The 27,734-nt window shown below is 41.1% G+C and overlaps 1 protein-coding gene across 4 annotated transcripts in view; it reads left to right on the plus strand.

Moving 5' to 3' along the window:
* The window catches only part of STIM1 (stromal interaction molecule 1), a 187,220-nt gene that overhangs the window by 100,498 nt on the left and 58,988 nt on the right, over positions 1-27,734 (plus strand). For all 4 annotated transcript variants that reach the window (XM_020891107.2, XM_020891108.2, XM_070473339.1 and 1 more), the window contains exon 2: positions 7,914-8,044. In XM_020891107.2, coding sequence (XP_020746766.1) covers positions 7,914-8,044 — 131 coding nt within the window. The remainder of the gene's footprint in view (positions 1-7,913; positions 8,045-27,734) is intronic.

Here is a 27,734-nt window from a genome sequence, read left to right on the forward strand (position 1 = left end):
TGGACTGCAGCACACCAGCCCTCCCTGTCCATCACCAACTCCTGGAGCTTGCTCAAACTCATGTCCATAGAGTCAGTGATGCCATCCAACCATTTCATCCTCTGTCGTCCCCTTCTCCTGCCTTCAGTCTTTCCCAGCATTAGGGTCTTTTCTAAGGAATCAGTTCTTATCAGGAGGCCAAAGTATTGGAGTTTCAGCTTCAGTATCAGTTCTTCCAATGAATATTCAGGACTGATTTCCTTTAGGATTGACTGGTTTGATCTTCTTGCAGTCCAAGGAACTCTCAAGAGTCTTCTCTAGCATCACAGTTCAAAAAAAGCATCAATTCTTTGGCGCTCAGCTTTCTTTGTAGTCCAGCTGTCACATCCATACACGACTACTAGAAAAACCATAGCTTTGACTAGACGGACTTTTGTCAGCAAAGTAATGTCTCTGCTCTTTAATATGCTGTCTAGGTTGGCCAAGGAGCAAGCGTCACTTAATTTCATGGCTGCAGTCACCATTTGCAGTGATTTTGGAGCCAAAATAAGTAAATAAATAAAGTCTCTCACATTGACATATCATAACACCCAAAGCTCATGGTTTACCCTAGGGTTCACTCTTGGTGCTATATAGGTTACTTTTGATGTGTTCTCTCTTGGAGGAGAAATGAGCATGGTCAGAAGTCTTTTGGGTTAATGTTGCTTGGTTAGCTGAAACCAGTGCCAGCTTTGTCCAGAAGGAAAGCTCTTCTCAATTCCTGCCCCCTGCTGAGAACAGCTGGGCCTCTTCTTGAATATGAGGATGTGATGTTCTATTTGGGACTTGCCAGGTGGTTCAGTGGTAAAGAATCTGCCTGCCAATGCAGGTGACACAGGAGATGTGGGTTCAATCCCCGGGTCGGGAAGACCCCCTGGAGGAGGAAATGGCAATCCACTCCAGTACTCTTGCCTAGAAAATTCCAGGGACAGAGGAGCCTGGTGGGCTACAGTCCATGGGGTTGCAAAGAGTCAGAGATAACTGAGCAACTGAGCATGATGTTCTAACAGGGTAGGTAGGCTGGGTTTTACACAGCCCAGGAGTCTGATGCCTCTTTCCGCTGTGATTGGGCCTGCTATGTGCTGTATCCCACGGAGGATCTTTCTTGCCAGTTCCAGGTCCCAAGCCAGTTCCCCTTCTCAGCCTTTACATTTTTGTCTAGAGGGTCCCGTAAGTCCCCAGTCTGAGGGTCCCCACTCTGAGGGTCCCCAGTCCTATCCTCATTCTAGCTTCCAAGCTGTTTTATCTCTGCAACCTCATGGTCTTGATCAAATCGGAACATCTTCTCAGGGTTCATGCTCTCAGTCTTACACTCTTTTGAGGCCTTTCTAAGGGTAAGTGTGGATTCTGATTCCATCAGAGTCACTACAAAGCCTGCCAGTTCTGGCTGAGGGGTGGAGAATGAAGGGGGAGAAATTATTTTCAGAGATGAAGCCCCTATTTGTAAAATTTAGTCATTTCCAGATTCTCCTGAGGTCCTAGCCAAGTGCTGAGGAACAGTCTGATCAGTGTCCTTCTCCTCTCTCTCTGCTTTCTTCCTTGATGTCTGTTTCTCACTTCTTTCCCTCTGGGCTTGTGTCTCACATCAGACAATCCATTGTCCAGCTCAACTACAGTGGCTCTGCTTTGCATGCCTTCAGATATGTGTTCTCTGGGGATGAGTTAGTGTTTATGATGAGAAATGAAAGTGGCTGGGAGAGGGAGAGGCATTAGGTGGATGCTGGATATTGGTGGTGGGAATTGGTAGGCTACACTCAAGAATTCTCTTGTCTTTTGGGAAGATATGGTTTACTATGAATCCATTCATTCATGGGTTCATTCATTCAGCCAGCATTTACTGATTGCATACTTGACAAGGTGGTTATTAGGATAGTGCCATACTGGGCCCTGGGGGATAGAGTGAGTCAAATTTAGTCCTTGCCCTTTTCTGGCTGTGGTATGCGAACAACTCAGAGCATGAGAATTAATATAACAGAGTTAGGTACAAAGTGCTTGGAGCATAGAGCAGTAAATGATTAGGTCTGTCTAGAGAAAGGAGAGGAGCTTTGGATGTGAGGGAAAGGTTTTTGCCATTTTGTCTGCCTGTGGTTCACAAAGTGTGGTCTGCAAACCATTGGGGGCCACCAAGGTCTTTTGGGGGATCCAGAAGGTCAAAGCCATTTTAATAATAATACTAAGATACTATTTGCTTTTCCCATCCTGTGTACATTTGCACTGTTGGTGCAGAAGAACTTAGTAAGTAAAACTGTTGGCATCTTAACAGGAATCAAGACTGTCACAAAATAATGCCAGTAACTGTTGCATCCCTCTGCTCCATGCACTGTCAGATTTGTTAAGATTTTAATAGAGAATTAAAAATTTTATAATTTTATTGAATTGTCTCTGTAGTATTCTGTGTGATAAAACAGTAAGTATACTTTAAGCACTTATGCTGCATATCGAAGCCTGATGTTTATCTCAAGGAAATGCATTTGTGCAACTGAGCCAATCTACCTTCCTTTTTCAGGGAACACTATTTTTACTTGAAAGAATAACTGACAAATCGTAATTACTGAGACTTATGTTTTTGGCAGACATTTTCTTGAAAATGAATGAAGTAAGTCTGCTACTTTAAGAACAACTGGTAGCATTTGTTGCCAGTGATAAAATTCCAGTGATTAAAATGCCAATGATTCAAATTATTTAATTGAAAATAAAAGTTTTGGAAAACTTGTATCTGCCACAGTAAGCTTGACAGCTTCCCTAGATTTACAGCTTTTTGTTGTTGTTGTTGTTGTTGGATGATTGTGATTATTTTGGTATTGTATAAATGAACTGTGTCAAATTTGTAAGCTCTGCTTAACTCATTGAATCACTAGTTTCCAGATGATTAGTATATGTTGTTTCAGAATCACCCATGGATAAAAGATCCATTCAAACTACAAGATAGACTGCAAGACAGAAGACGGATTTTACTGTGACAGAGTACAAAAAGTTCACCTGTATAGTTTCAGATTTCACATTGTAACCTTTAACAAACCTACTATTTAACAAACTTTTAACAAACCTTTTAACAAACCTCTGATACTTTTGGTGAAGTATCAGAGAAGACTGACCACAATTATCTGAAAGATTATTAAAATACTCCTGCTTTTCCAACTGCATATCTATGCTTTGATTGAAGGCAAAACAACACACTGAATGCAGAAATAGATATAATAAGGCTGTAATAGCTATTTCTATCAAGCCAGACATTAAGGAGATTTATAAAAATGTGTAACAGTCCCACTCTCCTCATGAATTTTTTTGCAGAAAACAATTATTTTTTCATAAAACATGCTTCTATATTATATATGGGGTTTATGTTTTAATTTCTAATGTAGTAAATATCAATCAGTTTGGGGATTTTCAGTTTTTAAGTGTAGAAAGGGGTCCTAAGATCAAAAAAGTTAAACTTGGTCCTGTGCTCTTCTCTCTACCCCAAATTCTCTTTTTTGCCTCCAAAAATCCCTTAAATGATTGTAGAACTAGTATTTAGTTATTCATTCAAAAAACATTTGTTGAACATCTATCAAGAACCTGGCTTTTCTTGCTGCTGGGTACATGGTCCCAAGCCATTATGGGGAAGATGGATTAAACAACTATAACACTGTATGCGAAAGAAGAGACTGAAAAAGCTGGCTTAAAACTCATTTAAAAAACTAAGGTCATGGCATCTGGTCCCATCACTTCATGGCAAATAGATGGAGAAACAATGGAAACAGTGACAGACCTTATTTTCTTGGGCTCTAAAATCACTGTGGATGGTGACTGTAGCCATGGAATTAAAAGATGCTTGCTCCTTGGGAGAAAAGCTCTGACCAACCTAGACAGCAAATTAAAAAGCAGAGACGTTCCTTTGCTGACAAAGGTCCGTGTAGTCAAAGCTCTGGTTTTTCCAGTAGTTATGTATAGATGTGAGAGCTGGACCATAAAGAAAGGTGAGTGCTGAAGAATTGATGCTTTTGATCTGTGGTGTTGGAGAAGACTCTTGAGACTCCCTTGGACTGCAAGGCAATCAAACCAGTAAATCCTGAAGGAAATCAATCCTGAATATTCATTGGCAGGACTGATGCTAAAACGGAAGCTCCAATACTTTGGCCACCTGATGCAAAGAGCCGACTCCTTGGAAAAGACTCTAATGCTGGGAAAGATTGAAGGCAGGAGGAGAAGGGGATGACAGAGGATGAGATGGTTGGATGGCATCACTGACTCAATGGACATGAATTTGAGCAAACTCTGGGAGATGGTGAAGGACAGGGAAGCCTGGCATGCTGCAATGCATGGGGTCGCAAAGAGTTTGACACAATTGAGTGGCTGAATAACAACAACATTGTGTGATAAACATTACCTGTGATAGACATGTAAATACTGGGGGAAGACAGGCTATTGTCAGACACTCACTTGCCAGCTCACTTAGGAACATTTTTTTGAGCAATTTGATTGAATTGTACTTCCTTTATTTGACTCTATGGTCCATAGAGGGAAAGTGGCTGAAGTTAGCGAAAGATGGGAACTGTTCACTTGCTGCTCTGGCAGGAAAGAAGGAGATAACAAATGTATTAAGTGTCAATTTCATGCAAGCCCTATGCTAAGTGCTTTAACAATTGTAATCTTGCCTAATTCTCACAAAAACCATATGCAGCAGAATTAATTATCATTTTGCAAGTGAGATACTGGAGGCTGGGAAAAGTTAAACAACTTGTCCAGTATCATATGGTTGTAACTGATGAAGCCAGAATTTTGACATATGTATTCTGACTCCAAGGGCAGGGTCTTGCACTGTAGTAATAATGTGTTGCTAAATGCGTGGGTTTTTTAAGGTAATTTTCAGATGGGTCTGTGAAACCTTGCCAGGTTGGAATGTATTAAGAAAGATAGTAAAGATCTCAAAAAGGAGAGAGAGACAGCATAGGCAATGCTCCATTGAAGGGATTTTTTGTGAATTTTGTCTGACATGATTTTTCTGGACAGGATTCTGTGGCAGTATAGGGCATCAAGACTTTGTATTCCCTTATCCTCAATTCCTTTGATCTTTCTCTGTGCCAAATGATGCCAGAAGCAAAAGTCACCTGTCTGTCTGATCAGGTTACAAACTAGAGCCTGATGTTTGAAGCCCAAACTTGTTGGACCTGTTGTAGGCCAATCAGGCCCAGCCTGGAGACCCTAGTCCCTAGAGCTTGGTAAACTATTTCCATTATTTTTAAAAGCCCGATAGAAGTGCTTTACTTCAGATAATCCTGTGTGTGGATACAGGCTAGTGAAAAGATTAGATTTGTTTGTTTTGGGTCAAAAATCTGTTGATCCAGTGTGCTTCAGTTGTACTACCTAGGGAGCTCTAGAAATGGTGTCAGCAAAGTATGGTCCAAGGGCCAAATCCAGCCCACTGTCTGTTTTTGTAAATAAAGTTTTATTGAAGCACAGCTGAGTTCTCTTACTCATGTTTTGTCTTTGGCTGCTTTTGTGTTCAATGACAGGGTTACATAGCTGCAACAGAGACTGTATGGCCCATAAATCCTAAATCGTTTACTGTCTGGCGTTTTGCAGAAGAAGTTGTTGACTCCTAGCATAACCTCAATTCTTTCTATTATGGCACTTAGCACTTGGTATTTTAATTGCCTATTTCCCCCACTTTTTTTTTCAAATCAAATATATTATGTTTTGGGCATTTCATACCCACAGTATAATGGAAAAGACAGGCATGAGCACATATAATTTAAATATGAGTCAATAAATGCTATAATAAAAGCATGTACAGCAACACTATGAGGCTTACCCAAGCTGGTCCTGGCAGAGCCCCTTGCTTTTATAACTGAGCTCCTTGAGAGCAAAGATGAGGTCTGCTTCATCTCTTCATCCCCTGTGTTGATTATAGACCCTGACATATAAACAGTACTCAATAGATGTTGTTTGAATGGGCATATCATATGCTGATCCAAAAATCTCTTATAGGCAATTATATATGCCTTTGAGTAGTATAAATACAGGAATAAGGGAAGGAAAGTATTTTGTTGGTTATGCTAATCTCAGTGCTATGTGCTTCATCTCCGAACTAGTCATTACTTACTGCAGTTTGTTTGGGATAAGTAGTGGATAGGAGTCCATGAATGAAGCAATTGTGTTAAGTAAGAGCTCTTGTTGGTGAGGAAATTAGAAACAGTGCCTTAATTTTGGGCTATTTTCTACTCTTTCCCTCAGTATCCACCACACCTTTACTCCACCTTCCATTTCCCACTCCAGCTTGCCAGGACAGAGGTAGAGGAACATAGGGTCTATGGAGGTAATTATTTCTTTTGTATGCATACTATTTATCTTACTTTTTTCTTTTATAAAGCCATTTTTTTCAGTGTGGTTCTTACCAGCATTACCATCTGTGGCTTCCAGAAGATACAACTAACTTAAACCTATCTGGTTACCTTGGTGTAAAGGCAGGCAGGTGAAGTGCTGGCCTGGGAGTCAGCAGACCTGGGCTCTTGTTGTGCCTCTATAGTGGCTTTTGACTTGGGATACATCCGTTAACATCTGTGAGCTTCAATATTCAACACATTTTTATTGAGTTACATCTGAGACTTTAAAAATTTAATATTTATAACCCTCCTCATTTTGAAAAGGATTTGAGTGACTAGCAAGTGATTGAGAGGTGACATGTCCGATCTTGTCTCTGTTTCTGACCAGCAGATAAGTAAATGATTAGATGGATGAGAGCATTTCAGGTCTCTGATCAGGGCTTTCTAGAAGGCTTCACAGCCATAGCTTCTTCACCTTGTCCTTGCTTCCTCTTCTGTGACTACTTCTATTTTGGAAATCACGATCTTTCTTCTGTCTTCTTTGGGGATGATTTGAAGAGTATTTTGCCTAGAAAGTAGTTATCAAGCTCAAGGTCAAAAGAAAAGAGGAATTTTACACTCTAGGGATTGGAAGAAATGCCAAAAACTTTAGTTAAAATGTCTTTTTCAAATAGTGAACTTGAAGCCTGAAGAAGGGAAGTGATCTCCTTAGAGCCATATAGTAGAACTATAGCTAGATTCCAGGCTCTTTCTGCTAGGGGTTTTCCAGGTTCATAAGAGGATTCAGTTCAGTTCAGTTCAGTTGCTCAGTCATGTACGACTGTCTTTGCGACTGCATGAATCGCAGCATGCCAGGCCTCCCTGTCCATCACCAACTCCCGGAGTTTACTCAAACTCAAACATAAGAGGATTAGGTGTCATGAAATGGACTGGGTGGTTTTCTTGCTGTATAACTGTATGGTGGTGGGCAGCGGAAGCTTCATTCCATACCTCCCATGCAGTTGTGTCAGGTATGCTCAGGACCTTAGATATCTAATAGGTAGACAGCTGAAGGCTGTCTCTGAGAGGGCATAAGATGTGAAGGGTTTCCCTAGTTGGCCTGTGGCTGGCATTATGTATATGGGCAGTGACAAAGTGAACAAAGAGGAAAACTATGTAGTACTCTGGCATTGGGACAAATGGGATGTTTTCCTATTTCTAGAGAGATTGTATTAATTTACATTTATTTGTTGTTTCTTTTGAATATGTATTTCTTTGATTTCTAGTGAGACCTTTTCCTGTGTTTATTGATTTTTTTTTTTTATCATTGACTATTTGTATTTTTCTCTCACTTGTATTTTTTTTCTTGTTGAGTTATTTATTCATGTTCTTTGTGTATATCCCAGTGTATTCCTAGTCCTATGCTTGACTTCCCTGCCAAGAAACTATTAGGATAATAAAGCATTGTTCCTAAATGGGGAAGGCAGTTAATAAGAAATATTCTCGCTATTAAATGGAGTCAAGTGTTAGAAGCTAGGGACAATGAGACAGGTGGGTAATAGAGCTGGGCGGCAGCCCCCAGTAACATTGTCTCTTGCTTTTCCTGTACAGAGTTTTGCCGGATTGACAAGCCCTTGTGCCACAGTGAGGATGAGAAGCTCAGCTTTGATGCAGTTCGCAGCATCCACAAGCTGATGGATGATGATGCCAATGGTGACGTGGATGTGGAAGAAAGCGATGAGGTGAGCTCCCTCACCCTTTGTGGCTCTCTTCTCTTCCTGTGCGAACAGTCATTGAAGCTGTCTAGACAGGCTGTTCCCTGGAAAGAGGTGTTCTTGCTACTGGCTTGTTCTCTAGGGTAGCATCCTTACCAGGGAAGGTGATTCTCGGCAGAGCAGCCTCAAGGAGCCGGCCTGTCAGAGAGCAGACCTTACCTCTCTGTCTGTGTCTGGACCGGCCCCCATCTGCCTACCAGCTGGAAGCACAGCACTGACCTAACTGTGCTGTTTGAGAGGGAGAGGGAACCTTGAAGCTGGTCTGTACAGTTTGCCTGCGTCCTTACTGTACTCCTGCTGTAGGCGGAGGGCACCCATCTATCCTAACTCTGTGCTGTTCATGTGGAGGAGAAGGCAAGGCAGTCAGATCTTGCCCTTTGGAAACTTATATTCTGTTTGTGAAGAAGAGACAGAGATTCCTAGAAAGCTCATTCTGAATTCCAGGCTGCAGCTGCTAGAAGTCAGTTGAGTGGTCCAGACAGCAAGAGTGAGAGGAATCTCTGGATGAAAGAGCCCTGTTATTGTTTTACCTTTGGGCATTACTACAGCTCCAGTTCCACAGAGCCCCTAGTACAAAGTCATCATGTTTGAGAAGATTTAAAAATTTCAGTTGTTTTCGGGCTCAACTTGAGCCAGCACTTTGGCGAAGCTGCCAAGTTATGCCAAATCTCTAGTAGTGATATGGTGTATATCTTGAGGGAGGAGGTAATTCTGGTCTCTCCTTCCTGCTGGTTAGTCCACTTTCAAAGTTTGAATTCAGTTTTGGATTTCACATTGTCAGAAACATCATGAAACAGTGAAAGCCTGTACAGCGGAGTGACATGACTGATGAGGGGTGTGGAAACCATGAAATGGAGAGCATTCAGTACAATTCAGTGTCTATAAGTACCTATTATGTGTGTGCCAGGCACTGTTCTAGATGTGGGGATATGACGGTAAATACATATAATTACATAGCGATACATCCGTCCTTGTATAACTTACAATCTAATGAAGAAACTTTAACCTGGAAAAGAAAAGATTCAGATAATTTAATTCCTATCTTCAAATAAAATAGAAATAGAGGAATCAGGCTTAAAAGATGATAATGGTTAGCAGTGAAATGCTTACTCTATGCCAGGCACAGTGTTAAGCTCTTTGCACAGTTACTCTTTTAACTTCGTTAACAGCCTTATGAAGTTGGTATTATCGTCAAGGACTGGAACTTTGGAAAGGTTAAGCATTTCGTTCGGGGACACACTGAGTGTGGGCACAGATGTGATTTCAAAGCCTATGCTGTTAAGTACTGCTGTATTGTCTCTCTTATTCTGAGGGCAGAGCCAGGACCACTGTGGGGAAAGTAAAATATAGGCATGTTCTTCTGGAGTAAAGAATCGCCTAACAGTGCTATCTCGTCATAGTAGAGGCTTCCTTGGTAGGTAGATAGTGAACTCCTTGTCACTGAAGATTGGCAAGTAGAACACAGACCTCCACTGACTGGTCTACCGAGGGGATCCTTGTATCAGGTTGAACTAGATAATGTCTAATGAGAGGAGAAAAATAGAGGAAATGTAGAATTGGGATAGAGTGGAAAGGGAGGGGGCAACCTGAGCAGTAGGAAGGAGTGTGGGCAAAGATGTGGAGGCAGGAAGAAGCACGGTTGGTAGGTTTGGTCGGACAGAGTGACTGTGGTAGAAAAGCACAGGACAAAACCTGAAAAGGAAAGGGGGCCCAGGCAACCAGGCAGCGATACGTATACAATCTGGCAGCTGTAGCTTTTTAAGGACAACAGCCATGATGAAGGTATCTGAGCTTTTGGTCACATCTAGAAGTGTCACTGGCTTTCAAAGGACCCAAGTTTTATCTGTCTGTGCTGGGAATAGTGCCATGTTCCTGGTGGTGAGAGAGGCCGAGAGGTTTCCTGACGTCTCTCCGAGGACCTGGCCACCCGACTGGCACCACAGTCAAGAAGGTGATGTGTTCCAAGATCCACAAATTCCTGGATATCTTTGTCATCTGCTCCTCTTTCTTTTTTCACTTTCTGCTGAATTACTTTGTCAATGAGGGGAAGAAGAAAATGTTCTTTTTAGAGGAATGTACCACAACAAAAAGCTCATCAGCACAAACTGTTCTAAAATAACACAAAAGCTGTCACCCTGCTCTTCCCTGTGCCAGTGGCGAGCTGTTCTTTTTCAGCGGAGCTTCTGCCTTCCTGAGCTTCTTCATCTGCTCTCCCTGCAGTCTCAAGCCTCTGGTGGGCAGAGGGGCCTGCATTCTTGGTTTCTCATGATCAGTTACAAGCTCCTTTCTTTTTGAAACAAATAGTTGTGGTAGCAAAGTCTATGTGTTTAAGACAATGTCAACATATATGGAGTTCAGGATCTAACTAGACCCATTGGGTGGACAGCTCAGAGCTTGGAACATTGGATTATGGACTCCGAGACAGCAGAGATGAAACCCTGGTTGTGTTGGCGATCAAGGACCTGAGATTTTTATGACCCATTTAACAGAACTGCTGATTACCCAAGGAGCCTAGTAGCAGTCTGCAAGGATACTATATTCAGGCTTCATTTATTCAGCCTCATATCAGTAAGTTTTTCAGATAACTGAACTATAACCTCATTTCTAGATATTTAAAAATTTTAGCCATTCTTGAGGTCAGGTTTCCTCCTTACAGACTATTGTGAACGGTCTTAACTTTCTTTGGATCATTTGGAGCAGGTCTGCACAGCCTCTTGCACTGTTACCCTGGTGCCTGCATTCCCATATGCATTGTTGTGATTTGTTTTTATAGTTTCCTGTCTCTTCTTGGATTCATTCTCATTTCTAATTGTTCTATCTCTACTCTGAGCTATGAAATTAGACTTATAGTACACTGAGATTCAGCCACCATTTTACAGAAAATATGTAGTCATTTGTGTGGAGGAAGCCAGTTTGGCTTCTCAAGTGCCATCCTTGCTTGCTTTTATCCTAGGCAGCCAAGGATTGAGGGCCCTTCAGATGAGCAAGATGGCACTGTTGACACTGGTGTCCTCCTTGTAAAGCTGACAGTTCTCACAGCCTGGCAGGGTGGGAATTCATGACCTGTGTTCTACTGAGACCTCTGGTGGAGACACTGCCTTTGGGCAAAGGATTTGCAACCATGGTATGGTGTTTAGCCTGTCCTGACAGTCTGAGGTGTGCAGACAAGAGCCTTCCTAAAAACACTGGCCCCTTGAATGGACCAGACAGTTTGAGGGCAGTTTTATTTTCTTCTGTGACACCTACATAGAAAATAAAGGACATTTGTTCAGCCATTAAACAATTCTTATTGTCATATGGATAATAAACAAGCATATGAAAAAATACTCAATATTGTTAGCCACTAAGGAAAGTACAAATTAAAGCCACAATGGGATATCACTACACACCTCTTTGGATGGCTAAAATTAAAAAGTGGTCAACACCAAGTACCATGTGACGAGGAAGAGTCACTTGAACTCTTACAGAGATTTTTATAGAGCTGAACAACATAATTTAATACATGTCTCAGCATTTCTACTTCTAGGTATTTACCCTATAGATAAATGAAAATTTATATTTGTACTAAAACCTGTACATAAATGTTTTAGCAGCTTTACTCATTATCACCAAAAATTGGACACAAATCAGATGTCCTTCAATATGTGAATGAAGAAAACAAACTTTGGAAAACTACTTAGCAATAGAAGAAGTCAACTGCTGATGCACACAGCACAGAGGAATCTCAAAAGCGTTATGCTGAGAGAAGGAAGCCATCTCAAGTAGTTACATACTATTAATATATGATAACATCTAATGACTTTCTGAGAAACTATAGAAATGGAGGCCAGATCAGTGGTTACCTGGGATAAGGGATATGGGGTGGGTTTGATTATGAAGGGACAGCATGAAGGAATTTTTTTGATAATAGAACTGTCTTGTGTCTGGGTTGTGAGGCAGTTATAAGAATTTACATATGTACTAAAACTCGTAAGAAGATATTCTGCCCCCCTCCACTATAGTTAATTTAATCATACATTAATTAAACAAAGTGTTTCTAGCATAACAATGACACGCAATTCAAGCTCAGTGAATGCTAATTATTGCTGCTTTTCTGTTTCCTCTATATTTCCAGGAAAGCTACCTATATCTGACATTTGTATTTTAATGTTCGTGTGTGGAATGACTGACTAATATCACTGTAGCGAGCATGCTGTTAGACTGAGATGGGAGTCTTACACAAGGGTGTGATCACACATTTTGGGGGATGAAGATGAATAGGTTAGTATGAGCCTGGAAAGCTGTAATGCCACAGGACTGGAAAAGGTCAGTTTTCATTCCAATCCCAAAGAAAGACAATGCCAAAGAATGTTCAAACTACTGCACAATTGAACTCATCTCACACACGAGCAAAGTAATGCTGAAAATTCTCCAAACAAGGCTTCAACAGTACATGAACCAAGAAATTCCAGATGTTCAAGCTGGATTTCGAAAAGGCAGAGGAACCAGAGAGCAAATTGCCAACATCTGTTGGATCATAGAAAAAGCAAGAGAATTCCAGAAACACAATCTACTTCTGCTTCATTGACTATGCTAAAGCCTTTGACTGTGTGGATCACGACAAACTGGATGGGAGTACCAGATCACCTTACCTGCCTCCTGAGAAACCTGTATGCAGTTCAAGAAGAAACAGTTAGAACCAGACATGAAACAACGGACTGGTTCCAAATTGGGAAAGGAGTACATCAAGGCTGTATACTGTCACTTTGCTTATTTAACTTATATGCAGAGTACATCATGCGAAATGCCAGGCTGGATGAAATACAAGCTGAAATCAAGATTTCCAGGAGAAATATCAATAACCTCAGATTCGCTGATGACACCACCCTTATGGCAGAAAGAGAAGAGGAACTAAGAGTCTCTTGATGAAAGTGAAAGAGGAGAGTGAAAAAGTTGGTTTAAAACTCAGCATTCCAAAAAGTAAGATCATGGCATCTGGTCCCATCACTTCGTGGCAAATAGATGGGGAAACAATGGAAACAGTGAGAGACTTTCTTTTCTTGGGCTCCAAAATCACTGCAGATGATGACTGCAGCCATGAAATTAAAAGACTGTTGCTTCTTAGAAGAAAAACTATGACCAACCTTGACAGCATATTAAAAAGCAGAGACATTGGTTTGCTGACAAAAGTCCATATAGTCAGAGCTATGATTTGTTCCAGTAGTCATGTATGGATGTGCAAGTTGGATCATAAAGAAAGCTGAGCGCCAAAGAATTGATGCTTTTGAACTGTGGTGTTGGAGAAGACTCTTGAGAGTCCCTTGAACTGCCGGGAGATCAAGCCAGTCAATCTTAAAAGAAATCAGTCCTGAATATTCATTGGGAGGACTGATAATGAAACTGAAGCTCCAATACTTTGGCCACCTGATTCGAAGAACTGACTCATTGGAAAAGACACTGATGCTGGTAAAGATTGAAGGCGGGAGAAGGGGATGACAGAGAATGAGATGGTTGAATGGCATTGCCGACTCGATGAGCATGAGTTTGAGCAAGTTCTGGGAGTTGGTGAAGGACAGGGAAGCCTGCCGTGCTGCAGTCCATGGAGTCTCAAAGAGTTTGACATGACTGAGTGACTGAACTGAACTGGGAAGTTGCAAAATATTCCTAAGCTTCCATTAGTGTGTGTTGTGTCTGCTGTAGAATATAGCATAGAGTTAAGAGCTTGTGCTGCAGAGTCACACAGACTTAGGTTTAAACCTGGCTCTCCCTTTACCAGCTGTGGAAACTTTGAGAAGTTACTTATCTCTTTAAGCATCAGTTTCCTCATTAGAAGTGGAGTGATAATGTTAGGCACCTCATGAAGTTATTGGGAAGATTAAATGAAATAATGCATATAGGGACTTCTCTGGTGATCCAGTGGCTAAGACTGCACACTCCCAATGCAGGGGGCCCAGGTTTGATTGCTGGTCAGGGAACTAGGTCCCACATGCTGCAACTAAGGGTCCCACATACTGTAACCAAAGATCCCTCATGCTGCAAGAAAGATCAAAGATCCTGTGTGCTGTAACTAAGACCTGGCACAGCCAAATAAATAAAGATTAAAAAAGAAATAGTTTATATATAACACTTAGTGCAATACCTGGCATAGAAGAGTATCCATAAGTTTTTGTTGTTATCTTCAGAAAGAGCATGCATTTTGATATAGATAGGCCTGTGTTCAAAATTTGGCTTTGCCTCTTACTGGCTATGTGACAAATAGGCAAATCGCTTCACCTCTTTGAGCCTCAGTTATTCAGCTATTAATATTTGAGGAGGGTGACTCTCTACATGGTTGTTATAAGAAGTTAATGTATGCAAAGCACCAAGCACAAAGGCTGGCATATGATAGGTTCCAAATTCATGTTTTATCCCTCCCTCAGCATGATGGTACAGATAGTGAGGGCTAGCCTGTATCTAAAGAATTCCAAATCAGTTCTCTCATCATCCCAGGGCACCAGTGCATTCAGCTCTGGGAGCCATCCCCAGCAGCTTGGCTGACGTGCCGAGAGCCAGGCTGCTGCAGGAGGTAGTTCATCCAAGGGGAGTGATAGAGCAGGGACAGATATTTCTAGGGGCCACAGCTTCTCTGTCAGCTCACTTAGCCTCCTGACTATGCCTTTATTTTTTTGAAAAGGTCTAGGTGAGAACTTGTAATTTCCTCCTACCTATCTGGAAGGCTAGAGGATTTTGAACAAGGCTGTGTTGTGGTAGGGTCATCAGATCTCCTTGACTTCAGCAGGATGAAAGTTACCTTGCTTCTTACCTGTTTTAAGTTGTTCCATCAAGAGGCATGCTAGGTCCTTGGAGGCTGTGAGAGTTGGGGAAGAATGAACTCTGGCCCCAGGTGGAACCAGGCCTGGGCAAACTAAACCCTAAGGGGGGCAGCTGGCAGTTCCACTTGCAAATAGCCAGAGGATCAGTAGGAATGAACTGGAGGGGCAGTGGTCCATAGGGCCCTGTGTGCTTCTCGCACAAAGCCAGTGCTGTGGCCAGCATGTGCTAATTTGGATGAAGATAAATAGCTGCATTATGCTCATAAGTTATCATCTTGACTAATAATAATCGTTATTCCCTCCTCAGGCTTGGGACCTCATTTCTTTGTATCTGGGTAGCTGTAGACTCTTCTCAGTATTCCCTTGCCTCTAGTTTCTCCTCCACCAGTACATGTCCTTGCTGTCAGTGATCTTCCTAAGTTATATTTGAGTTTCCTTTTACTTTTCCATCCAACTTCCTGTGCCTGGCACTCCATCCCTTCAAATCTGGCCTTAGCCTTTTTGTTTTTTTTTCCTTTGGCCGTACTGCCAACCTGCAGGATCTTAGTTCCCTGACCAGTGATTGAAGCTAGGCCACAAGCACCGAGTCCTAACCACTGGACCACCAGGGAATTTCCCAGCCTTAGACATATCTCCTACCACTCTGATCTGACACTAGTTCTTTCTTTGGGTCATAGTCATTCTGTGTTTATTCCAGGTGCCTTTCTTTGCTCAGATAGTTCTCCTTTCTGGGAATTAAGTTCTCATATCCCTTCCTGGTTCTGTCTGTATCAGTCTTAGATGTCCTCTGGAATGCCCCTGGCTCACTTTTCGTGAACCTTCCCTGACTTTCTCACCCCTCTGATCTCTCTCATCTCAGTATTAACTCCTGCAGTGCAGTCTCCGTCGCTCATTTAGACTTTATTAGACTGACTTGCTTTGTACCCTGATGATTTTGATTGTATTATTGCCTAAAAGTTTGCCCTTTTGCACTACTGCTGGAATTTCTAGAGCACAGCTCTGAACCTTAGTCTACCTTGTGAAGGGAGTGTGGTGGAAAAGGAGCGCTCATAGAATGTACCAAGTCCTCTGCTGGCTGAGTAAATATACAGTTTCATTTACTTCTCAACCACTCTAAGAGCTAGGTTTTATTAACTCTGTATAGAGATGATGAAATGATAAGAGAGTGGCCTACCTTTACTTACTACGTTCTGACCTGCCTATCAGTGCCTGCAGTCTGACTTTAGCTCACCTGACTAGTCCTTGTTACCCTGCTCTCTCTTACTCTATTGCTGCAGCCATCTCAAACATGCTCCTAGTATCGCTATGCCTTTGCTCCAAATAAATCCTCATCTGGGCATCTCTCTGCCTCCAAGTTTTGCCTGTGAGAATTCTACTTGTCCACCAAGGCCTCGATCAGGATTTTTCAGCTGCAAGCATTATTGACATTTTGGGCCAGATTGTAGGTTATTTAGCATCATCCCTACACACTGGCCGCTAATAGCAGCCACCATGTTCCCAACCCCACCAAATTATGATAACCCAAAACTTTTTTTTAACACCAGTTGTCAGTTGGCTTCTCAGGTGTTGCAGTGATAAAGAATCTGCCTGCCAGTGCAGGAGATGAGAGAGACGAGGGTTCAGTCTCTGGGTTGGAAAGATCCCCTGGAGGAGGAAATGGCAACCTGCTCCAGTATTCTTGCCTGGAAATTTTCCATGGGCAGAGAAGCCTGGTGGGCTGCAGTCTATGCGGACACCACTGAGCAGCTGAGCACATGTCAATTGCCCTGGGGGATAGAATTTCTCCCAGTTGAGAACAACTGGCCCTAGATTAAATGTTTCCTCCAGGAAATCCTATTTGTTCCCCTACATTGGGAAGTAATCCTTCCTCTCCCATGCTCCAGAGTACTGGGTGTGAAGCCCTCATCTGGCATATTGCTCTGCTCCATATTGTAATTAGTTGGGTTCACCTGTCTGTCCTACCAGCTTGTGAGTGCCTCCAATAACAGGAACCAGGTCTCATCCATCACTGCTTCTCCCACAGTGCTTGTCGCAGGGCGTCACACACAAAGGTGATGAGTTATGTGCTTTTTAATTTGAAAGCAAAGATCCTATCTTATTGCTGTGTGCTCCTTAAATTGTTTCTCTGGGGCAGAGTGAGAGTATAGAGTTAGCTGGTCAATGATATGGGGGACAGGGTGCTTCTGATTTGTGAGTTCCTGGCCAGGATAGCAGCTAAGTCAATGGTGGGCTGTGTCTAGGAGTTGCTAGGGTCTGGACTCTAGACGTGTTTGTGACTCCTTCCTTGCCCCTCTGCCCTGTTCTGTGAATTGCATACAGAATCTGAATGGAGGTAAAATCACTATAGTTAAAACATTAGGAAAGACTTAGAGAAAGACATACAAGAGGGGTATTGTTTAAGAAAGGAAGACCCTGACACTGCTGAAAGGCTGTGTGACTGAGCAAAGAAATGCACAGGCATCGGAGCAAGAAAAACTAGGGTTTCAGGTGTATTTTCACCGATTAATAGTTGTATGACCTTGGAAAGTTCTCTGTAAGCTTATATTTCCTAGCTGTCAAATAGGGATAGTAATCCTTACCTTGAAAGATTATGGCAAAGATGAAATGACCTCGTGTATGGAGAGTCCCCAGCCTGTGGTTTAGTTGCCAGCAGTTGTATTACTACTTCTTTTTCTATTCCTACACGGCTGTGGTGGTGCTGGGTACTTCACTCACATCATCTTTACAAGAAACCTCTACTGTGGGGTAGACAGTAACTTTTCCATACAACTGGTAAGGAAACTGAGACTGAAGTAGCTCATAGTTATCCATTTTTTGGGATTATTGCATCTCAGATCTGCCTCAGGCTGATGAAAGTATTTCAGACTTGTGATTGTACACCTCTGTGATTTTGCTAAAAACCCTTGCGTTGTATACTAAGTTGGTAGTGAATTATAACTCAGTGAAGATGTTAAAAAAATAAAAGTGTCACTACATTGGTTGAGGTAGTGGTCACCTTCTACTTGCCTTTCTGTGGCCCAACCCATAAGAATCCCTAGGGCTCTATAAAAAAACACATTGAAAACCCTGTTGACTTCCATCTTTATTTCTCCTACTCCTTACTTTGACAGATATGCAGAGGTGCTTCCAAGTCTGAATTACCATGGTTTCTGGAAGCAGAGATCCCTGTTTAGCTAGCTGACAGCTAAGTTGCCTCTGTTTCTAGGCAAGTGTAGATGGCTTTGAGGACACCAGACTGAAGAGCCTTTGGGAGAATTCCTTTCCCTCTTCCTCTCACCCTCCGTCCCTTCATTTCTCTTTTTTGGTAGTTGTTTTAGGGAAGCTAAGGGAGAACCCTGGTAATAATTCCCTCTCACCCACAAACTGGGGACCCGAATCAAATTCTAGCCCTTTATGATATGGAACTCCATAAGGGGAGATGTCAAAGGCAGCTGGCTAATTATCTCCAGTTTTATTTTTCCTGGGTTTGTCTTGTGCTCAGGGCCTTCCTCTAATTTCTACTGCTGCTACCATGCTGCCCCTTAGAAGCAGAGTTCTCCCCTGAACCCAGTCCTAAACATGGATTTTCCTTACTTCCTCTTGGAACAATTTTGACAGCCTGAAGGTTTTTTTTTAAAGTTAACTACATGTAGTATAGGGCAGAAGAAAATAACTACACACAATTATTCAAATAACCTCAGCATAAGTTTTGATGTATACCTTCTTGTTACTGCAATTATTCTTCTTTGACCTAAAGGACTGTTAGAGTATGGAGGCATCCCGTGGGTTTTTTGCCTTCTAGCTCTCTGCCTATCTCCTGGTGCAGTCACCATCTTATCTCCTGCCTTGTGGAACATGTTGACCCCTGCCCTTAATTCGGACAGAGCACACAGTGAAGTCTGCTTGGGCCCTTTGGACAGAACAGGGATGATGAATAAGTGAATGGTGTCATTTGTCAGGTGAAACCTGTTCTTTTGACTGGGAAAGGACTTATCCTCATTTTCCTTGTAAATACCTACTCAACGATGCCTGTAGCATTCACTTACGAGGGCTGGCTCACAGTCGGATTTCAGGCTGCAACCCCACTGAGTCCAAATTCTGTGGCCTTGCTCTAACTTTTATGAGGGCTTCTTGGTGTTTTTGTGGGTTTCTTAGCGTATTTGGATACTGACTTTTAAAAAGCCTAAACATGAACTTTGGAGTCTGACCTGAGTTCAAATGCAAGCTTGCCAGTGTACTAGCTGTATAACCAAGTAATTTGGAGGCTCACTTGCCTCATCTGTAGAATAGAATAGAGATGACAATAAGATACCCTTTGCCATTCTTTTAAGCTCTTAGGCTAATGAGAGAGGCAGATATGTAAACTGGCAATGACAACATCACATCTTCAGGGCTGTAATGGTGGCGTGCACAGGAGACTGTGGGAATTTCAAGAGGAATAGGAGTGAGGTAATCTAACATGTGCTGGTATACAGAAGACACATTGTCAGCCAGCACTCAGGGAAGGGTAGCTGTTGCTAGACAAACTGAGCTACACATCCGAGGGAGTAGGCATCATTTGCAATCTGTCCCAGTGCCTTAGCCAGATACAGGGTGAAGCAGCAGCTCCCCCAGATGGCTTCGCTCATGTTTCCAGGAAAACCCAGACGGTGGTTTGCTTTGATAGATAGGGAAATTCTTTCTCACCAAGCAGATTGTTGTTTTCCTTCCTTCCCTCTTTGTTGGTGAGTCTGCTTTGTCTGTTCTGGATGGCAGTCCTATTAATGGCAGGGGTTAGTTGTAAGGCTTCTCTGTGTGTGTCTATATATGTGTATATGTCTGTTTGTGCCATTGTGTTTATGTCTTTGTGGGTATGTATACATCATTTTGTGCCTTTCTGTATTTGTATGTGTCTTTTTGTGTTTAGATGTGTCTGTGTGCATATGAAGGCTTCCCTGGTGGTGTGCATAAGAAGTGGAGGAGGGGAGGAACACTGAGCCAAGGAAGGAGCTGAGAGAAGATACATAAACCAGGTCAAAGATGAAGCAAAAGATTAGGAGAGAAGGTGAGGGTGCAGTACAGTGTGCAGGACTTGGGGGTAAACACAGAGCCAGAAGTATAATCAGGGACCCAAAAATGCTGTTAGTCCAGGCAGGATCTGGGTCCTTTAATGTGGTAGTAGAATGCAAGGATAGTCTACAGCCAAAAATGATCAAGCCAGAAGAGAAAGAAAAGTTCTGTTTCAGGTATTAAGTAAGCTTCTGGATCTTCCTGTCTATGGAGGAATTGGCCACTGGCTTCTAAGGTCCTGCTTGTCTTCATACCTGATTGGTGTTTGCTTGTCTGTGTGTGTGTTGATGCCAGCCTCTCTGTGCATGTCTGTATCTACGTGTGCATCACATTCAGTATACCTAATTGCATTAGAAACAACTGGTTTCCAGTGCAGTGTCTCATTCACTTGAGGACCCTGGATCGCCACAACCCCCTTTATTTGTTCTTGTGTTCCCCACCCTTTTTTTCTGTCTTCCTTCTTTAGGCATATTTACTGTCTGCTCTGTGCTGGATGCTGAGTATGCAAAGACTAATGAGGAAGACAACTCTTCTACCTGCAGAGAGCTCACATTGTCAGTGAGGCAGAAAGACTGTGTGTTCAATCCTAGTAGGTATTGTGGTGAGAGATGAGAACTGCATGATCTGTAAACACAGAATAGGGAATTTAACCCATTCTAGGATGCCAGGAAAGATGACTCAGAAGAGATGATGCCTGAGATGAATAGGAGTTAACCTGGGGATGAGAAGGGTGTAGCAAGTGAAGGAATGAGTATGATGTCCTTAGGGATCTGTGACTCAGTGGTTCTTTTACTGTGAGCGTAGAAAGTAATGGAGCAGGGAGGGAGAGGCTGGAAATGTGGTTGGAGATGCAGGCATGAGCCAGCCAGATTCTAGCCATACTGAGAAACTTGGATTTCATCCCAAAGATGATGAGCTTGAAGGATTTTAAACAGAGATGCTTCTAATTCTGACTGAAGGTATGTCAGGATCAGGCCTTGCTGAGCAGGTAAAACTGGAACTTGGTCTTTTAAAGGAGAGCCGGGTTTACCAATGAAGAAAGAAGGAGGAGCATTCCAGGAAAGAAGAACTTTGTGAGTAAAGGCAGGAGGCAAAAAAAAAGGAACACTGCCTTCAAGTAGGAAAGTGTCTAGAGAATAGTCTCTTCATCTACAAGATAGTGATATCAGTAATATCAACATGCATAAGGCTCAAATAAGATAATGGATGTAAAGAAGCATTTGTAAACCATAATGCAGTGTGAACATTTCAATAGTGGTAGTTATTACCCAGCTTGTCCTTTTTTCTCCCTCAGTGGCCAGCAACATCAGGCCCTTGCAGGTATGGGTCACGTAGGGATGTGCCTCAGCAACATGGCATGACTGGTGAGAACCAGGCCCTTTGTCACCTAGCAGTCCTGCATCTCAAGGAGGAGGGGCTGAAATTAGAAGCTGCTGGAACTCAGAGGCTGAGTGCTGGTTCACTCAGGATACGTAATTTCTCACAGTATGAGCCAAGCGACCCAACTTCAGAATAGTCAAACATTCATGAAGCACCTTCTACATATAGGAAGTGTGAGGGACGGTGCCTTCCATGATCTCATTGTCTCCCCATTGTAACTGTGAGGTCATCTACATTTTACAGGCTTAAAGTGATGTGGTGAGTAAGTGGTTCAGATGGGATTCGAGTCTGTATCTGTGAGATTTTTTTTCCCATATGTCCCTTCACAAGCCTTCTGATATCTCTGGATGGTGAGCAAGCTCCCTAGTTAGTTCAGTGGAAAACTGTGAGGTCTCAGGCAGTGTGGGGTTGAGAGGACTGGAGAGGTGTTTCTCTGGGATAGAGCCATAGCCCTTTCCTCCACATAGGAGAGTAGTTTTTGCCTTCAAGGACTGACTTTCTGCCATATATCTGACTCATCCAGGTGCTTTTCAGTATGATTAATCCCTGTGTCCTGAGATCCCAGCATAGGACATGACATGTGGTCACTGCCCAGTAAATGCTGGTTGGGCAAATGAATGAACAAATGCCTCTTAATAGAGGCTTCCTGTCTCCACTCCTCCCTTCTGCCTTCTCTTGTGGTACCATCATGCTCTAATATGAGATTTTGTTCTTAAGGATTTTTTTTATATTGCTCATTGACACATAAGCTTACGTTCTCCCTCTTAGAATTGATTAGGAGCCAGAGTGTTCTTAAAAAGGGGACATGAGTTTGCCTTACTCTCTTATATTCTCTGTTTCCAAGTCTTTTCCTCTACCTACTCAGTGCCCAACGGTGATTGGCAATTATGAGGAACACATGGTAAGCCCTAAACTCTTACCAAGTTGGTATAAGTTGGTATTCTGTTTTGGAAATGGCATCCAGAAGGTTTTCCTACTGTGGAGTGCTTGGCTGGGTTTGTATTTCCCAGTGTTGTGGGGAGAAAACTGAAAGGGAAATAAAAATTGACTTTTGTTCATGGGGCTTGTTAAGGGAGAGAAATTTCCTTAGTACTTGAAGCCATAATGGAGGAAGGTGCATTTTGTCCAGGGGCATCTTTATGACCCCCTTCATGGTTTCTATAACATTTGCAAACTAAGAATAGATTTTACATTTTTTGAATAGTTGGGGGAAAACCCATGGAAGAATTTTATGACATGTGAAATCTATATGAAATTCAGATTTTGATGTCCATAAGTAAAGATTCATTGGCACAGAACCACTCTTACTCATTTACTTCTTGTCCCTGGCTACTTTCACAGAAGAGCAGAGTTGAGTAGTTGTAACTGAGACTGTGACTCACCAAGTCTGAAATATTTACTGTCTGATTCTTTGCAGAAAAGTTTGCCTGGCCCCTGGTTAAACCTACCATTTTTTAAAATCAGCTTTATTTGGATATAATTCACATACTGTACTCATTTAAAATATATAATTTAATGGTTATTAATATATTCACAGATATATGCAATTATCACCAGAGTCCATTTTTGAACATTTTTGTCACCTCAGAGAGAAAACCAGTACACGTTGGCTATTGTCCTCCTGCCCTCCTATTCCCCTAGTCTTAATGTACTTTCTGTCTCTGAAGATTTGCTTATTCTAGACATTTCATATTTGAGTCATGTAATGTGTGGTTCTTTGTGACTGGCTTATTTCACTTAATATAATGTTTTCCAGGCTCATCCATGTTATAGCATATATCAAAACTTCATTCCTTTTTATGGCTGAATAATATTCTATTGTATGGACATGCTACATTTTGCTATTCACTCATCAGTTGATGGACATTTAAGTTGTTTCTACCTTTAGGCTGTTATGAATAATTCTGCCATGATACAGTTTTTTTGTGGACAGATTTTTACTTTTATGTTTTTATTTAAAATTTAAAAAAATTTTATATTATTATTTTGGCCATGCCTTACAACTTCTGGGATCTTAGTTCCCCACACAGGGATAGAAGCCAGGCCGTGGCAGTGAAAGCACATAGTCCTTATGACTGGACTAGCAGGGCATTCCCAGTGGACAGACGTTTTTATTTCTCTTGAGTGTATACTTAAGAGTGGAATTGCTGGGTCTAGGTCATATAGTAATTCTATGTTTACTCTTTGAGGAATTGCCAGACTTTTTCCAAAGTGTCACTGAATGTTGTTACATTCATGTCAGCAGTGCATGAGGGTTCTAATTTCTCCATATCCTCACTAACACTTGTTTTTATCTGATTTTTAAAATTATAGCTATCCTAGTGGATGTGAAATAAAATCTCATTATGGTTTTGATTTGCATTTCCTTGGTGATTAATTTTGCCAAACATCTTATCATGTGCTTATTGATCATTTCTATATCTTCCTTTGAGAAATTTTATAACAAATTTATTTCATATTGGGCATAGTTGATTAAAAATTTTGTGTTAGTTTCAGGTATACAGCAAACTGAGTTAAACATATACATGTGTCTATTGTTTCTCAAATTCTTTTCTTATTTAGGTTATTACATAATATTGAACAGAGTTTCTTATGCTATACTATAGGTCCTTATTGGTTATCTATTTTAAATATAGCAGTGTGTACACGTCATTCCCAAACTCCCAATCTATCCCCCACCAAGCCTTCTCCCCTGGTAACTGTAAGTTCATTCTCTAAGTCTGTGAGTCTGTTTCTGTTTTGTTAATAACTTCACTTGCGTAATTTTTTTAGATTATGCATATAAATGATATCATATGATATTGTCTTTGTCTGTCTGACTTACTTCACTCAGTATTGAATATGATAATCTTCAGGTCCATCCATGTTTTATTCATATCCTTTTCCCAGTTTTTAATTGGGCTCTTTATCTTTTTATTATTGAGTTTTTAAAATTCTTTTTACATTCTAGATACAAGTCCCTTATCCCTTATGAGATACATCCTCTGCAGATATTTTCCCAGTTTCCCACTTTTGTGATAGTGTCTTTTGAGTCACAAAAATTTTAAACTTCAATGAAGTCCAGTTTAATTTTTTTTTTGTAATTGTTGTATGCTTTTGATGTCATATCTAAGAATCCATTGGCAAATCCAAGATCATGGTGATTTACCCTGATCTTTTCTTCTAAGAATTTTAAAGGCATCTGAAGCGTGCCATGACCCAAAGCAGGTTCTAAATATCACCTCATCCAAAACCTGCTCTTTCCCCAACTTCATCATCTCAGTTGAAGGCAACTCCATTGTTTCCATTGCCTTGACCAAAAAATACTGTGAATCATCCATTAATTCCTCTCATGCACAATATCCATTGATAAATCCAGTGGGTTCTACCTTCAGAATGTATTCATTTCTCACCACTACTCCCCTGCAGGCACTGAGATGCAACAGTCTCCTAAAAAAATCACCATGTCTATAATCTATTCTCAGTGTATCAGCCAGAGAGCTTTAAAAAAATGTAAACAAGATCATTTCACTTCTCTGCTCAAAACTCTGTCATAGCATCATTTCTCCTTTGGTGTCAAAGCCAAAGTTAACACAAGAGTCAGCAAGGTCCTATGTGACCTGACTCCCACTTTTCATTAGGATCTCCTCCTCTTTATATATAGCTCCCTTAGTTGTTTACTCCAGTCACACTCCATGCTGTTTCTCAAACATTACTTTTTTTTTTTTTTTCCTATCTTAGGGCCTTGGTTCTAGGTCTTACCTCTGTCTGGAATATTCTTCCCCCAGATATCCTCTTTGATAAGTTCCTCATGTTTCCAAATATTTTATGTTTTCTCATTCTTCTTACTAGTGAGGTCTTTCCCAGACTATGCTACTTAATAATGAAGTCTGCAAGTATACCCCATTTCTGGCACCTCAGTCATTGTTATGCTTTCTTATATATGTTATATGTATATATACATAATTTTTTATATAATGTTATACATTAGACTTTTTTTTGTTTGCTTGTTTTTATTTTTAAGGACGTAATCCCCTTCTGAATTCCATCATTTAATCCAAAAGGGCAAGGGAACTGTTTTGTTCACTGCTAACTCCTCAGGCACCTAGAACAGTGCCTGGCTCAGTGCTGGTACTTGATATATATTAAGTGAAAGAATGAATTTATTTAAAAAATCTTTTTTTTATGTGGATTCAAATTACTATCTGGCATCCCTTCCTTACCTTAAGATCTTTCTTTAAGGTTTTTTATAAGGGGTGTCAGCTAGCAATGAATTTTTCAGTGTTTGTTTTTGTTTATCATGCCTTTGCTTTTAAAAGATAGTTTTGCTGAATGCAGGATTCTTGATTGACAGTTTTTTTCTCTCAGCACTTTAAACTTGCAATCCCACTGCCTTCTAGCATCAATTGTTTTTTGTTTGTTTGTTTTTAACTTTTTATTTTGTGTAGGAGTATAACTGATTAGCAATGTTGTGATCATTGTAGTTGGACAGCAAAGGGACTCAGCCATACATATATATGTATCCAGTCTCCCCCAAACTCCCCTTTCATCCAGGCTGCCACATAACATTGAGCAGAACTCCTTGTGCTATACAGTAGGTCCTTGTTGGTTATCCATTTTAAATATAGCAGAGTGTACCTGTCCATCCCAAACTCCCTAACTATCCCTTTCCCTTATCCTTCCCCCCTGGGAATCATAAATTTGTTCTCTAAGTCTGTGAATCTGTTTCATAAATAAGTTCATTTGTATTATTTCTTTTTAGATTCTGCATATAAGGGATGTAATACAGTATTTCTCCTTCTCTGTCTGATTTACTTCACTCAGTATGATGATCTCTAAGTCCATCCACCTTGCTACAAATGAGTTATTTCATTCTTTTAAATGACCGAGTAATATTCCATTGTATATATGTACCACATCTTTTTTTATCCATTTCTCTGTCAATGGACATATAGGTTGTTAACATGTATTGACTGTTGTAAACAGTGCTGCAGTGAACATTGGGGTGCATGTATCCTTTTGGACCACGTTTTTTCTCTGGATATATGGCATCCATTGTTTTTGATGAGAAGTAGGCTGTTGATTTTATTTAACTTCCTTGATGTATAATGAATTTTTTTTTTTTTTTTTTTGGCTGCTTTTAAGATTTTCTCTTTGTCTTTGGCTTTCAGCATTTACTGTGATGTGTCTGTTTGTGAATCTCTTTGCATTTATCCTGTTCTCTTTGAAGTTTGTTGAACTTTCTGGATGACTAGATTAATGCTTTGCTATAAACTTGGGAAATTCTCAGGTGTTATTTTTTTGTATAGGGTTGGCCAAAATGTTTGTTTGGTTTTCCTGTGCTACGGAAAAACCCTAATTTTTTTCCCTGCTGCTTTCTCTTTATCCTCTCCTTTTTCTTTTGGCCATGTTCTGTGGCTTTCAGGATCTCATTTTCCTGACCAGGGATTGAACCCAGGCCACAGCAGTGAAAGCTCAGAATCCTAACCACTAGGCAACCAGGGAAATCCCTATCCTCACCTTTTGGTCCTTCCATTATGCATGTGAGCAAAGTGGTATTCCACATTCCTCTGAAACTGTTCATTTTTCTCATCCTTTTTTCCTGTCTGTTTTTTTGGATTGTGTAATAGTCTCTTTTAGTCCATCATCAAATTTGCTACTTCTGTCTTTTGCTGGTTCAGAGCTGCTATTGAGCTCTTCTTCTGAAATTTTCATTTTAATTACTGTATTTTTCAACTCCATAGCATCCCTTTGGTTCTTTTTTGTAATTTCTATCTGTTAATATTCCTTATTTAATATGACATTGTCATCAAACATTCCCTTACTTCTTTACTTATGGTTTCCTTTTGTCTTTGAACATATTTGAACTGGTTACTGTGAAGTCTTTTTCTATTAAGTTTGAAATTTGGTTGCTCTCACAATTTCTGTTGTGTGCTTTTTTTCTGGTGTATTGGTCACACTTCCATGTTATTTTGCATGCCATATATATATATATATGGGGCAGGGGAGAAAGAGAGATATCTATATATGTATGTGTGTGTGTGTATACACACACATGGGGTCCTCAGGTAGTGCTAGTGGTAAAGAACCTGCCTGCCAATGTAGGAGACATAAGAAATGTGGGTTCAATCCCTGGGTTGATAAGATCCCTTCGAGGAGGGCACAGCAACACACTCCAGTATTCTTGCCTGGAGAATCCCATGGACAGAGGAGCCTGGTGGGCTATAGTCCATGGGGTTGCAAAGAGTCAGACACTATTGAAGCAACTTAGCTTGCACATATACACACACATATACATACGTGCACAATATATATGTTGTTAGAAAGTGGATTTTTTGATAGTATACTGTAGCAACTCTGGCTACAACTCCCAACCCCTCTGAGGCTTATTATTATTTACTTGTTTATTTGTTTGGTGACTAGATAGATTATTTCAGTGGTCTTTTCCTACCAACTGCTTATAATGTGAAGCCTCTGAT

This window comes from Odocoileus virginianus, chromosome 10 (assembly GCF_023699985.2).
Source record: "Odocoileus virginianus isolate 20LAN1187 ecotype Illinois chromosome 10, Ovbor_1.2, whole genome shotgun sequence".
Taxonomy (NCBI): Eukaryota; Metazoa; Chordata; class Mammalia; order Artiodactyla; family Cervidae; genus Odocoileus; species Odocoileus virginianus.